This window comes from Scatophagus argus, chromosome 15 (genome assembly GCF_020382885.2).
Source record: "Scatophagus argus isolate fScaArg1 chromosome 15, fScaArg1.pri, whole genome shotgun sequence".
NCBI classification, from domain to species: domain Eukaryota; kingdom Metazoa; phylum Chordata; class Actinopteri; family Scatophagidae; genus Scatophagus; species Scatophagus argus.
In genome coordinates, this window is record NC_058507.1 from 2,440,526 (window position 1) to 2,453,301 (window position 12,776).

General features: G+C 47.0%; 1 protein-coding gene across 10 annotated transcripts; it reads left to right on the forward strand.

The window, feature by feature from the left end:
• The first annotated feature begins 236 nt into the window (after positions 1-236).
• On the forward strand, positions 237-10,548 carry jade1 (jade family PHD finger 1). 10 transcript variants are annotated; one of them, XM_046413476.1, is made up of 13 exons: positions 306-531; positions 1,816-1,992; positions 2,309-2,391; positions 2,792-2,959; positions 3,599-3,666; positions 4,579-4,736; positions 5,077-5,261; positions 5,532-5,743; positions 6,072-6,239; positions 6,548-6,664; positions 7,024-7,620; positions 8,307-8,424; positions 8,672-10,548. In XM_046413476.1, the coding sequence occupies exons 3-13, from the start codon at positions 2,343-2,345 to the stop codon at positions 9,739-9,741; spliced, it is 2,910 nt and encodes a 969-aa protein (XP_046269432.1). In that variant the 5' UTR covers positions 306-531; positions 1,816-1,992; positions 2,309-2,342; the 3' UTR covers positions 9,742-10,548. The 10 variants fall into 10 exon arrangements, with proteins under 10 accessions (XP_046269434.1, XP_046269438.1, XP_046269432.1 ...); XM_046413478.1 differs by lacking the exons at positions 306-531; positions 1,816-1,992 and adding an exon at positions 237-255; XM_046413474.1 differs by lacking the exon at positions 1,816-1,992.
• Positions 10,549-12,776: the final 2,228 nt, after the last annotated feature.

The following is a 12,776-nucleotide window of genomic DNA, read 5'->3' on the forward strand; positions in this document are numbered from 1 at the left end:
ATAAAAGAGCCAAGGTTGCAGATTTCAGCAGGCCTTCCAGTGTCAGAGAGTGAAGCTTTATTGGAGGAAAGTTAGCCTGCTTTGTCTTGTATCAGTTCCTATTATTGGTGGTCTGTCCCTTTAATGCATAAAGCTGCGTGTACCTGCCAAAAAAGGAGCGACTGTCAGTCGGTGGGACGGCTGCGTCATGCATTCTTAGGAATAAGAATCTTATTCAAGTTGTGTTTGTTGACAATTAAACTGGCACCTGGGAAGGTGGGTTAGTCCTCTAATACTGTTAATATGATGGTAAGTTTCTTCCTTCATTAGTGGTCCGAGCTGTCGGTTCAGTGGCGCCGGGACCGGTTCAGGGCTTTGTGCTGCCCTCCAGCGGCCCAGAGGCGGAGCTACAGTCCGGGCTGGGTAACCTCCCTCCCCGGCCGGAGCCGCTCTGTGTTTGTGTATGTGGAATGCGGGTCAAGCGGAACTCACGGCTAAAACTGCGCTTCACATCAAACTCAAACAACGGCTTGCATCGGCCTGACGCGCTCTGTATGTACTGTCCAATTTACTTTCCACTCCGCACGGATTTGATTAATGTGCGCGCCTTCCAGAAGGTTCTTAACGAGCTATTTGAACGAGTTTATATTTCCAGTATGGTTGCACTAGCAGTCCGCTAGGAAAACGCGACATCGTCATTTAAAATGGCGCCAAAGATTAACCTCAGCCAGTGGATCGCTGGTATATCTGCCACACTGTGCCCTGCTGGTTAGCCGCGCAGATAGCACAACAACATTGTAGTATTGCCTAACAGATTTCATGCGTGTGTTCCTGTTGATTTCAGGTAGTTTGTTTGAATCAATTACTGACCTCTAACCTTTGACGGATAGCTCGTTGGGGCTATAGGGTTTAATTGGGGCGCCTTAGAAGCCAACCTTATGTTAGCAGCAGTGGCTAATGCTAAATGCAAACCACGGTTGCTTAGGTGTAGCCTCCAGCTAACGAGCTAGCCGATGCGGCTAACTACAGACGTCAGCTAAGTTTAACGTGCAGACTGACGTTATTACGCCTATAGAAAAACATGCCTATGTTGCGTAAACCTGTCTGATGTGAATCGGTTTGTGGTTGCCCAGTTTTGTAAAATTGCTTGCTTTATTCGAACGGACGTAGCAGGGCACTTTGAAAACTATCCTTATCATAAACAACATTTCCAGTTGAGGCGCCGGGTGTGGGTGGGCCCGCATGTTGCATAACTGTAGTGGGAGATTAGCTATCTGGTTAGCTGGAGTTTGCAGTGTGATTTTTAAAAAACACTACGCAGTATGGACTGCTTTAAAGCAAAATGTGATCACATCATAAAAAGACACTATTGCCCTGCGTGGGATTCCGTGTTGCCGGGTTAATAAATAACGGCTGTTTCGGTCTGCTTGCTAACGTTAGCCGCTTAGTTAGCCGGTACTTTCTGGTGCCTGTTGGCTGAAAAAAGGGGCGTTACACAAACTGTGGCTAGCCTGCTGTTAGCCTAGCCAGCTAAGTAAGGGTTAGCATCTTTCCCTCTGCGCAAGTTGACAGCAGACCCAGAGATGTTTCCACCTGCCGGGAGCGCAGAGTCCGTGCTGATGTTTTTGTTCGCCGCAAGCTGAACACTCAGCGCTGCAGGGCGTTGTTTCCTGTCTGTGTTGCATGTGGTCATTTGTTGTTGTCATCGCTGAACAGCGACTTTGGCTTGTACACATGTGTGCTGTTAGATCTGCCAAGAAATACTCGTGCCTTACTGTTTATGTCTGATAACTACCTGTGAGCCGTGACAGCAGACTGTCTGTTCTGCTATCGTAGGCAGGCCAAACATTGAGAGACGTGATCCATTTCCTCGCCTTATGATTGAATATTAAACCGCCTTCAGAAGATCTTCAGGGGCTGCATGGATTGTATCCTGATTGTTTGGCTTGAATTGAAACGATGATTTTCAGCTCTGGATCTTAAATCAGCATAATAACAGCTTTTGGCCACAGTGTGAGTGCGTTCTGTAATGAACTTCAACATGTGGGAAATTCCTTCGTGTGTTTATTATCATGCTGCGTGCATTTATCACGTATGCCGTAATTTATTGCGATAACTATATGTTTAATGGTGTTGTTAAGTCGGTGCTTTGTCGACTTGTTCACCCAGTGTGCGAGGGGTTTATGAGACTCAACTTCCAGAGCTGATATTGTGCTAGCATATCATGTTGGAGTCAGCTGTCTCGTGTTTACCATTTTCTTTATCACAGCTGTATATCTTGTCTTGAATCCTTCTGTAACGTAAGCCTGGTTTGGTCTTGTTTGTGAAGTGTCCCTACGCCGGAGCTCCGCGGACAGACGACGATGAAGAGAAGCAGGCACCACAGCAGCAGTGAGGACTCCGATAATGGAAGTAAGCAAACAGTTTTCTCTCCTGACTCATTCATCTTAAGTCCAAATATAGACCCGAATGAGGTTGGTACAATCCTGCCACCTTCCTCATTTTCACCAGTGAAAGTGCAAAGCAGCACTAGAAGATCAAGAGACCGGAGGAAATGCTTTAAATGCTCAAAAAGTCTAAGATAAGATTAAACTTCATTGGTCCCATGGTGGGGAAATTCACTCTAATTCTGACTAAAAGTAGATTATTACTTTAAGATAAGCCGGCATCTTTATATCTGTTAATTTGTGCAAGTCACAATTTTTGTCAGCCAAGTACTTGGGGAATTTTCTAGCCGTTACATTTTGGCCTCACACTTGGTCAGAGGAGATGTCTTCGCCTGAAATTGTGTTCTCCGTCTTGTTTCTGTCAGTGTCGGCTAATGTCTTGTCGTGTTCAGGAAGGAAACCAAGAGCAAGAAAAAGAAAGGGCAGCAGATGGACTGAGATTGAGGAAACTAAAAAGAAAGCCTACAACCTGAGAGACAGGAGACAGAGTAGGGACAGGAGGCACATTTGGACCATAAGAGGTGTCCCGGCAGGTCAGGCAGACAGGCACAAATCTGACCCTACAGAAACACTTTGTAGTGTTTGTTTCATCCTCCATTGAATCTCAGTTGAGTGGGATTTTACGGCATCATATGAAGGTTGAGGTTAAATTGTTGATCACACGAAACCAAACAAATGTGTTTGCTTCCCTGTGACTGTTTGGATCTACATAATATCCAACCCATCTGATGTGCCATCTGGTAGAAATGCAAATGGTGAGCTCTTACTGTAAATTGCTTTTAGCTGAGGTCTGATTCAGGGTTTTGGTAGGTGAACCGTTAAATGCATTAACAAAATGATCCTTCAGGATTTTCAGGTTCCACATGCAGTGCAAATGAAGCAGATGGTTTTAAACGGAAAGTGACTGCTGCTGCTGCTGCTGCTGCTGTCAGTAATTTTCTAATGATCCCGGGTCAAATTAGTGAACAGTGAAGGAATGAAATTGAAAACAGAAAATGACAGTTGCAGTTTCAGCTATTCAAATGGGCCATGCATGTGTTTCTTTAAGTTTCACCTGAAGGAGGAAATCCATATGCTTTTGATGATGTGAAGTTTTTCATGAGAGCAACAACAGCACAAACAGACTTGGAAGAAATGCTGAGATGTTTGACACTCTGATGTTTGTCCTTCAGGTAGTTCTACCTGCTGGTCCCAGCATTCAACACAGCCCAGGAGGGGGACCGGGCAGAAACCCTCTGAGGTAGGTCTGCTTAAACTCGTCATCATGCTGGTGTCACAGCAGGATTACAATTTAATGAACATACGTAACAGGTCATGAGCTGTCATCTGTTGTTGTTCCTGCAGGTAGCTTTCATGTTTCTTGGTTTGTTGTTTTATTTATTTTTGGGTCTGTGAGGATAACTTATTTTTACTAAAAAAGAATTTGATAAACGGTCTTCGTGATTTAAGAGAATACTACGAGATGGAAATACTAAAAAATATCAGCTGCTGTGTGTGAGCTGTTTCTTATCTAATGTACAGTCTGTGGACTTGAGTCCCTGCAGGCCACTGTACACGCCCACTGAAGGAGAACCAATCAAATCAAATCAAAACAGTGACGCTAAGCACGATTCTGATTGGCTGGTTCCTGTTTGCACACAACATGGTAGTTTTTATGTAGTGTCTTGGCAGGAGAACAACCTCTAGCATGTTTATAATGATGTCCCATGTGAAGATGGTTATTGACAGATGTACTTCTGCACAGCTGTTCATAACAGTTCACACATTCTCTTCAGATGAACCGAGACACCGTTTTGTGCTGTTATTCTGCACTTTGAACCCTATATGAGTTTTAGAATTAGTCGTATTAACACTGCTGTGCCAGGATTATGGGACACAAAATGTGGCCGTGTGGTTACCGAGTATTTGATGGTCTCAGTGCTTTTATGTTTCTATTTGTGTTTTCTGAGGCCTTGTATTTCAATTGAATAGATTCAGAGAAGTCAGGGACAACAGCAGGACAGGATGTTGCTGACTTCTGACAGCTGAGCTCTCAAACAGCAAAAACAAATATATGTTTTGGGACGTTCAGTCTGCAGGCGGAGTGTTGGTGCTGTATTAATTCAGTTTCACAGTGATGTACTGACTCTGGTTTCTCGTGCGGCTGCTGCAGGTTTTCCGGACGGACCTCATCACCGCCATGAAGGTACATGACTCGTACCAGCTGAACCCAGAGGACTACTACGTCCTCGCCGACCCGTGGAGGCAGGAGTGGGAGAAGGGCGTCCAGGTTCCCGTCAGCCCCCAGTCCATCCCGCAGCCTGTCGCCAGGTGGGAAACGGGAAAAGCCAAGAAAGTCACGTGTTCAATCCCGAATTGTCCAGGAGAGGCTCTTAAAACTGAGATGTCACTGCTTTGCATAGCACGAGTCTGGACAGCTGTTGTTTTGTTTCACTTTGATTTAATGGGCTCACATTTTTGGTATCCAGCAAGGACAAAGTTAGAGAGAAGTTGAAAAACAAAACCTGCACATGAATCATTAAATTATATTTGGGCCCTCACTGTTTTATCCACCAAAAGGAAATTTAATCATTCTGGTCCTTCAGTTGGTAATTTTTGTACGCTGATGTAAGAAGGCAAACTGAAATGTGTGTGTGACTGTGCTGGACAGGGTGTTGGCGGAGAAAGGAAAGGAGGTCATGTTCGTCAGGCCAAAGAAGCTGATCCGGACGTCAGGTGCCGAGGCACTGGGCTACGTGGACATCCGGACGCTGGCGGCGGGGATGTGCCGGTACGACCTGAACGAGGAAGACGTGGCCTGGCTGCAGGTCGTTAACGAGGAGTTTGCAGAGATGGGTGAGTCACAGGATTTTTGGACTGAGGCTGAGTCTGTAAAAACTACAAAATTAACTGAAAACTCCCTGCTGAAAAGGCCTCGGGTGAATAAGTTTCTTTGTAATCTGAGGTTGTATTAGTTCAAATTGTTTTCATCCCAGGAGTTAAGATTTTCTAGAACATTTCTAGTTGCTTCCGGTTCCCTTTAATTGACATGATTGAAATGTTAAATTAAGAAACTGTGAACTTGTGACAAACAAGTCAGCAGGGGTTTGCTCCGTGTCTCTCCAGCCTTGCCACCGCTGGACGAGATCACCATGGAGCGGGTGGTGGAGGAGTTTGAGCACTGCTGCCACGAAAACATGACGCACGCCATGGAGACGGAGGAGGGGCTGGGCATCGAGTACGACGAGGACGTGGTGTGCGACGTCTGCCAGTCGCCTGACGGGGAGGACAACAACGAGATGGTTTTCTGCGACAAGTGCAACATCTGCGTTCACCAGGTCAGACGTCAACGACGCGCAGGCTCACACTCGAATAGACGATTCGAATTCAAATGGTTTACACATACAATTCAAATTCTGATGATCTTTAGCACTTGGAGACATGATTTTGCCATCTGAAGATGGTTTTGCTTTGGTAAAAAGCAAAATGAAAAGGATGCGTCTTGTGTTTCTGATCTGCTGTTGTTGTGGTTTCATCTGACACACCCTCACACACACACACACACACCCTCACACTCTCTTTCTGTCTTCACATGTTGCTGCTGTTGTAATGATTTCTGCTTGGTGTCTGGAAGCTGAGCCGCCTTGTCTTTGTGTTTTTCGCCAGGCGTGTTACGGCATCCAGAAAGTCCCGAAGGGCAGCTGGCTGTGCCGGATCTGCGCCCTCGGCATCCTACCAAAGTGCCAGTTGTGTCCCAAGAAGGGCGGAGCCATGAAGCCGACCCGGAGTGGAACCAAGTGGGTCCACGTCAGCTGTGCCTTGTGGATTCCCGAGGTGAGGATGAGACCTGTTATTTCTCTACATGTGTGTGTTTTACCAAATGATTAACACTCAGGTGTCACCTCGCCCATCTTTGAAGCAGTTCTTCCTGTACTGTGATGTAAAAGGACAGCTCCAGCCTTTTTCCCCCCTCTTAACCTCTGAAATGTTCTCACTGACAGTAACCTCGGTTTCGATTATTTCCAAATCTGTACACCGAACACACGCAGCTCTTTGTGCTGTGAAATGACAGCACAGACTTTAACTGTGGCTGGTGATTTCCGATTTATGCTGACTCATTTCACGTTAAATCTGCTGTGCAGGTGAGCATTGGGAACCCAGAGAAGATGGAGCCGATCACCAACGTGTCCCAGATTCCCAGCAACAGATGGGCTCTGATCTGCTGCCTGTGCAAAGAGAAGACGGGAGCGTGTATACAGGTCGAGTCACAGCTCACGTTTCAGCAACACAAAGGCATTTAATGAGACGTGAAGGCAAAGCGTTTCACAGTAATTCAGACGCTGCAGAGTTTCCGCTGCTTTTTCACGACCAAACAAAGGCGGGGGGAAATGGAAGCGTTAATGATTTCACAGCTCAGCAGGTTGGGGAAGCGAAGAGGCAGCTGATCAGTCAGGACAAAATCTGAAATGTTTCTCTGCTCCTCAGTCAGTCAGTTGTGTTGCTTACTCTTCCACTTCAAAACCTGGAGGCAGATACCGTATTTTAGTTAACTCTAGTTAACTGATACTGTGTGTTTTGAAAGCTTAAATGTCTAACGATGTTGTGTTTGCTGCTGCAGTGCTCAGCGAAAAACTGCCGGACTGCCTTCCACGTGACCTGCGGCCTCCACGCCAGCCTTGAAATGAACACCATCCTCACCGAGGACGACGAGGTCAAGTTCAAGTCCTACTGCCCCAAACACTCCGGGCTCGAGGGCGCCGAGACCAGGGACCGAGACTCCGGAGGCGAGGAGGAGAAAGAGGGCGCCAGAGACAAGAAGGGAAAGAGGAGAGGCAGGGTGAGAGGGCACGAGGACGCCGCCTCGTCGTCGTCCTGCGCGACTCCTCAGCTCATCGGCAGAGCGCCCAGCGATCTGGAGGGGCTCAGCAGCCACCAGCAGGAGAAGAGGGTCAACCTCCGCAAGCTGAAGCTGGAGGCGATGGAGGAGGACTTCTACCAGTTTGTGGAGGTGGAGGAGGTGGCCAGTCACCTGAAGCTGCCGGCGGAGGTGGTGGACTTCGTCTACCAGTACTGGAAACTGAAACGCAAAGCCAACTTCAACCAGCCGCTCCTCACGCCCAAGAAGGACGAGGAGGACAGCCTGGCACGCCGCGAGCAGGAGGTGCTGCTGCGCCGCCTGCAGCTCTTCACACACCTCCGACAGGACCTGGAGAGGGTAGGTTTCCGCTTCGCCCGCACCGACGCTCACGTGAGGACAGGGAGGAGCAGAGGCAGGAAGGAAAAGCTCTGCAAGAGGAGGGAATGATGGGTTGTCTGTCGGCCAGAGAAACAGTTTAAATAAAGTTTCTGAGTGCAGTGGAACGTTTGCTCATTTGTAGATAAGACTCGTTGATCCTACGAGGAATAATTCACTTTCCTGTTTGGATCCTGGTAAAGCAGCAGGTACAGCCTGAAAAGGGACAATAAATCTACCTGTCCAAAGGCGGGACGACCTGCTGTGTTGTTGATCAGGCAGTCTAAGCGGAGCTTCAGCTTCTTTGACGTAGCCTCAGTTTTCATGGAGCTGTGAGACAGCACTTCTGCACATACAAGTGAGTCAGTAAGTAAAGCAGAGTTACAAGGTGCCGTATGATCCAAACACTGAAGAACAGTAGACACACTGTGGCCAAGTAAGTGCAGAGTAGTTCTCGTAACAGCCTGGGAACCACGTCTGTAGATCAAAATGCATGACTTCCATGACGACACGTTGTGAGGTAGAGACAAACACTCCCTTGGTTGTAGTGACGCAGAATGCATCAGTGAAACCTCCAGAGTGTGTGGTGAGGACATACTTTAAATCTGGGTTCATGCTGACGGGCAGCCGATGACAGAATGTGTAAAGAACGTCCTTTTGCTCCTCAGGTTCGTAACCTGACCTACATGGTGACGCGGAGGGAGAAGATGAAGCGCTCGTTGTGGAGAGTCCAGGAGCAGATCTTCCAGCACCAAGTTCGACTGCTGGACCACGAGCTGCTCACAGGTGAGTCAGCCAAGGCACACGGGAGCATGTCAGGACCTGGCGCTGAGCAGCCAGCCGCTGATGGTAACCATGGTAACAGCCTGAGAAGATGCACCTCAATGTGGTCGGAGGCTCGGTTCAGTTTGTCATTTGCTAAGCGACGTTCTTCGTTCCGAACACATTTGAGTAGACAGAATGCTCAGTGGAGAAGCCTTAGATAATCTAAAACTATTGTACCCATTTTGTACGTCTCTTGTGTGTGTTGCAGGTGATCCTTCAGCGAAGGACTTGGAGAAGCTCTTCTCTCCAGGCTGGTTTTCCTCTCAGGGCTCCCAGTCTCGCTCCTCCTGGAGCCACGCTGGACTGAAAACCAAACGAGTGTCTTTAAAGCAGGAAAGAAGGAAAACCAGCGACAGAAAAGGAGTCTCTGACTCTCCGCACACTCACAAGAAGGACAATCTGAGCAAACCACTGGAGACGAAGGAGATTAAAGGCTCCCGAGTCAAAGAGTCCGCGCCTGCTGAGGAAACCCAGACTCAAATCAGCCAGGAGATTGAGTTCCCAAAACTGCAGAAACCAGAAGTCGTTCAGGAAACGATCGCCGTCAAGCTGCACAAACCCGAGAGCAGAAAAGCCCCGAGGAGGGAGGCCCCGGGTCCCGAACACGAGGCGCTGGTCAAACGGAAACGAGACGACAGCCACGAACAAGAGGAGAGGAGGAGGAAGAGGAGGAGCGACGTGACGGACAGCTTCCCCGGCCAGGTGAAGCACCGGTTTGGGTCAAAACATCTGGAGAAAACAGTTTCCATCAGGCTGGTGGATATCAGGAACTCTGACGCCGACGACTACTTCACGCGAGAAGCGATGGCAAAAAGAAGTCTGTGCTCTGTGGATGTGACCAACACTAAAATCAGCAGAGCTGGCGTGCTCTCAGACGCCGACGCCGCTGCCACCAAGGCCAACGGTTGGCTGAGGAAAACCCCCGCCAACGGCTCACACGCGCCCAACAGACCTGCAGCCGGGCACATTAAAGGCTGGGGGAAATTCAGGATCCCGAAGAGGAGCGACAGGCCTCTGACGGCGACAACGGAGGAGGAGGAGGAGGAGGAGCATAAGCCGCTGCTGAGGCCGCTGACCAACACGCCGGAGCCGTCCTACCCCAGGACCAGACTCCGCACGGGGACGGAGAACGACGGCTACGCCTCCGACTCCAAACCGGGCGACTCCGAGATGGAGCCCTGCCTGAAACGATGCCACTCCCACCAGCTGAGGGGCGACTCGTCTCTCGGCCGGCGCTACGGGTCTGACATCATCCGCCGAGGCGTGCTGGCCTCCTGACGGCGGAGCAACACTTGTTGAAAATAAGCTGCACTGTGTTAGTCGGAAAAGAACGACGGCCGCTCTTTGTACCTTTATTTTTCTGGATGAATCGTAAAATGCCTAGTTTAAAAACAGAGCTGATATTTATTTTTTATTTGTAACATATGTAAATCTGGGAAATATTTTACTTTATTTTGAGCTAGTTTTTATTTTTCTTTAAAAGTAGAAAGATGTCAAGTTGCCACTTAAATGCTCGCTCAGATGCTTACAAGCAAAAGCACCAACCAGGGAGAAGTTGCTGCTTGGGACCATAAGCTTGCGATGTACTTTGTTTTTTTGTCATAGTATTAAACTCAGTTGCACTTAGTGGAAACAGCTGACGGATGACGTTCACCCTGTCGGCAACATAAGACTCTATAGGTCTCTCTCTCTGTTTGTTTGTTTTTTTATTTTAATCAAGCTTCATCAGATGATAAACAGGAAGTCAAACTGCCCTTTTATCTGCTAGTTAAACTCCAGCTGTCATCGTCACTTCAGTCCGCCGTTGTGGACGTTATGAACTGGGAATCCACGACCAAACAGAAAGACGTTTTACTCAGTTAAGTGTAATTGAACCGCGATCGTATCCATCATGTGCCTAACTTTTATTTGAAGCGTTTGCACTACGAGAGGGCGGCACAGGTGTGAGGTATGACTAGAGTTATTTTTACACTGAAGAAACAACAAAACGTTTTGTACCCTCGGCCGCTGCTGTACTACTGTTATGCAAAATCGAACTTGTTTTGTCTTTGTCTCAAAGAGGAATAAAAACTCTGGAGGACTCGAGTCTGTGATCAGTCTGGAATCGATGTTTACAAGCTGCGAACGGGTTTGGGGGTTTTAAAAGAATACTTTTTGTTTTCCCTGAAACGAGTCACCGTTTAGTCAACAAGCGGTAGAATTAATCAGCAGATGTTTTGGTAAATCGGTGAAGTCATACTTCAAGCCAAATGTGAGGATTTGATGTTTTTCTGTTATCGTGAACTGAATATTAGACTTTTGGTGAGATGTTTGAAGACGTCACCTTCATCGTCTGACCAGCGAAGCGATCTGTGGACAGACAATAATCAGCAGATTGATATTGATAATCAGTGTTACGTAAAGGAAGCTCAGTTTCTGGTCCTCACAATCCTTAAATATTAGCAATTCACTTCAAATTCCTTCAAAAAGGAACAATTCACCGAAAAGACAATTCAGTCATGGTCTGCTCACCCCCACGTTGATGTCGAGTCAGGTGAAGTTTCCTCATCCACAAAAGATTTCTGGAGCTTCACAGATAAAACAGCTGAAGAACCTGCAGACTGGTTTCAAAACGTTAAAAAACAAACATTAAAAAGCACAAAATGGCTCCCTACAGCTCGTCCTGTGCAATTCAAGCCTCTGGAAGCTCCGGAATCACAAATGAATTTGTCCCTTTAAATTCCACGTGAGATCAGAAAGTTTCCAAATGTGTCAAATTGAATTTTGGGGGAAATTTGTATTTATTGGCTGGTATTTAAACAATGGAATGATGTGCTAAACATGTAAAACAGCAGCTCGATTTTGACTGCAGGCTGAAACAAACAATACAATCTGCTGCATATTTATGACAGCTGTAGAAAATGTACTGGAGGAAATGTTTAAAAAATATTAACAATAATCAACTTTCCATTTTCTTTAAAAAAAATAAAAAGTCAGAAGATTCTTAAAATTTGTGTTTTAAAGTTTTAACTTTAACCTGGACAAAGTACCGCTCTAAAAACTAAACACTGATACTGTTGTGATACTTGTTAGAAAATATTTAACACAATCATAATTAAATTTAACAGAAGACAAAGGAGACATTTCACAATTGACCCTAATGCACCAACAGACCGTCTGTGGTGCCTTCAGGGGATCTGAGAAACTTCAAAACATCCACCAAAACGCAGTGGAGCTAAACGCTATGAAATGAATTTCCCACAGGTCACCAAAGTAAAACTCCATTTACCTCCACAAGGTGTCAGTGATTTAAAAACATTTAAAAGCTTTCGAGCACTTTGGACGAGTCCGATCAGCCCAACCGAAAAAACCACCAGAACGCGACTGTGGAGACGGTCGCACGTTTGGTCACTTTTTATTGCACGATTCAACAGACGTGAGATCCTGCACAAAAGTGTTTCAGCACTGCATCAAGAAAACAACAACAACAACAAAAAATAAAAACAAAAACCATACAAGGTCAGAGAAACTGTTTGATATTTACAATAGATGCATCACTATTACCACTTATACATTATGTACACGTTAGTCTCTGGTTTACTAGGACAGTAGTTACAGAATGAAACCCCTACGCACACGTTACACTTCGGTTCTACAGGGAATTACAGTGCTTACAGAAACAACTGGCTGGACTACACGCACTCAACACAAGGTTAGGATTCGTACGGGAAAGAAAAATACTCATACAAGACCCGCTGCACCTCTGGACACGTCCCATTCATACGCCCTGGGAGGAATAAAAAACTCAACTATACAGGAAAAAGAAGAAACCTACAGGTGCAGGTACACAAATGGCCTCCTGCCGCGTCCGGAGAACTCTAATCCGTTTCGAGAACCCAGAAGGCTTCAGGTTCAAAACAAGCCGTCTGTTTGGAGATCCAGATTCTAAAGCGAACAAGTCCAACTTGTCAAAAATGAGAGAAAAAAAAAGAGGAAGGCGCACGAGCCGAAAGAGAGGCCGATGACGTCAACGTGAACTGCTCTGCGCGAGGACGACGAACTCGAGAGGCGAGCAGCCGCCACAGCTGGCGTCTCCGCACTCTGAAGTGTTGTGTTGTTGTGTTTCGGTACGGTGGACGTTTTAGGACATTTCAGACCCCGCGAGTCTCAGCTCAGTGTTTTCAGGCCAGCCTTAAAGGGTTTCGGGCTCCTCACTTTGACAGATGCCTCAGATTCATCAGAGTCGACGTGTTGGAGCGGCGTTCAGCCCCGCAAACGTCACACGGCCGTGAAACCGCAGCGCAGGTCCGAGGACAGTTCAGAGGAGAGGAGTC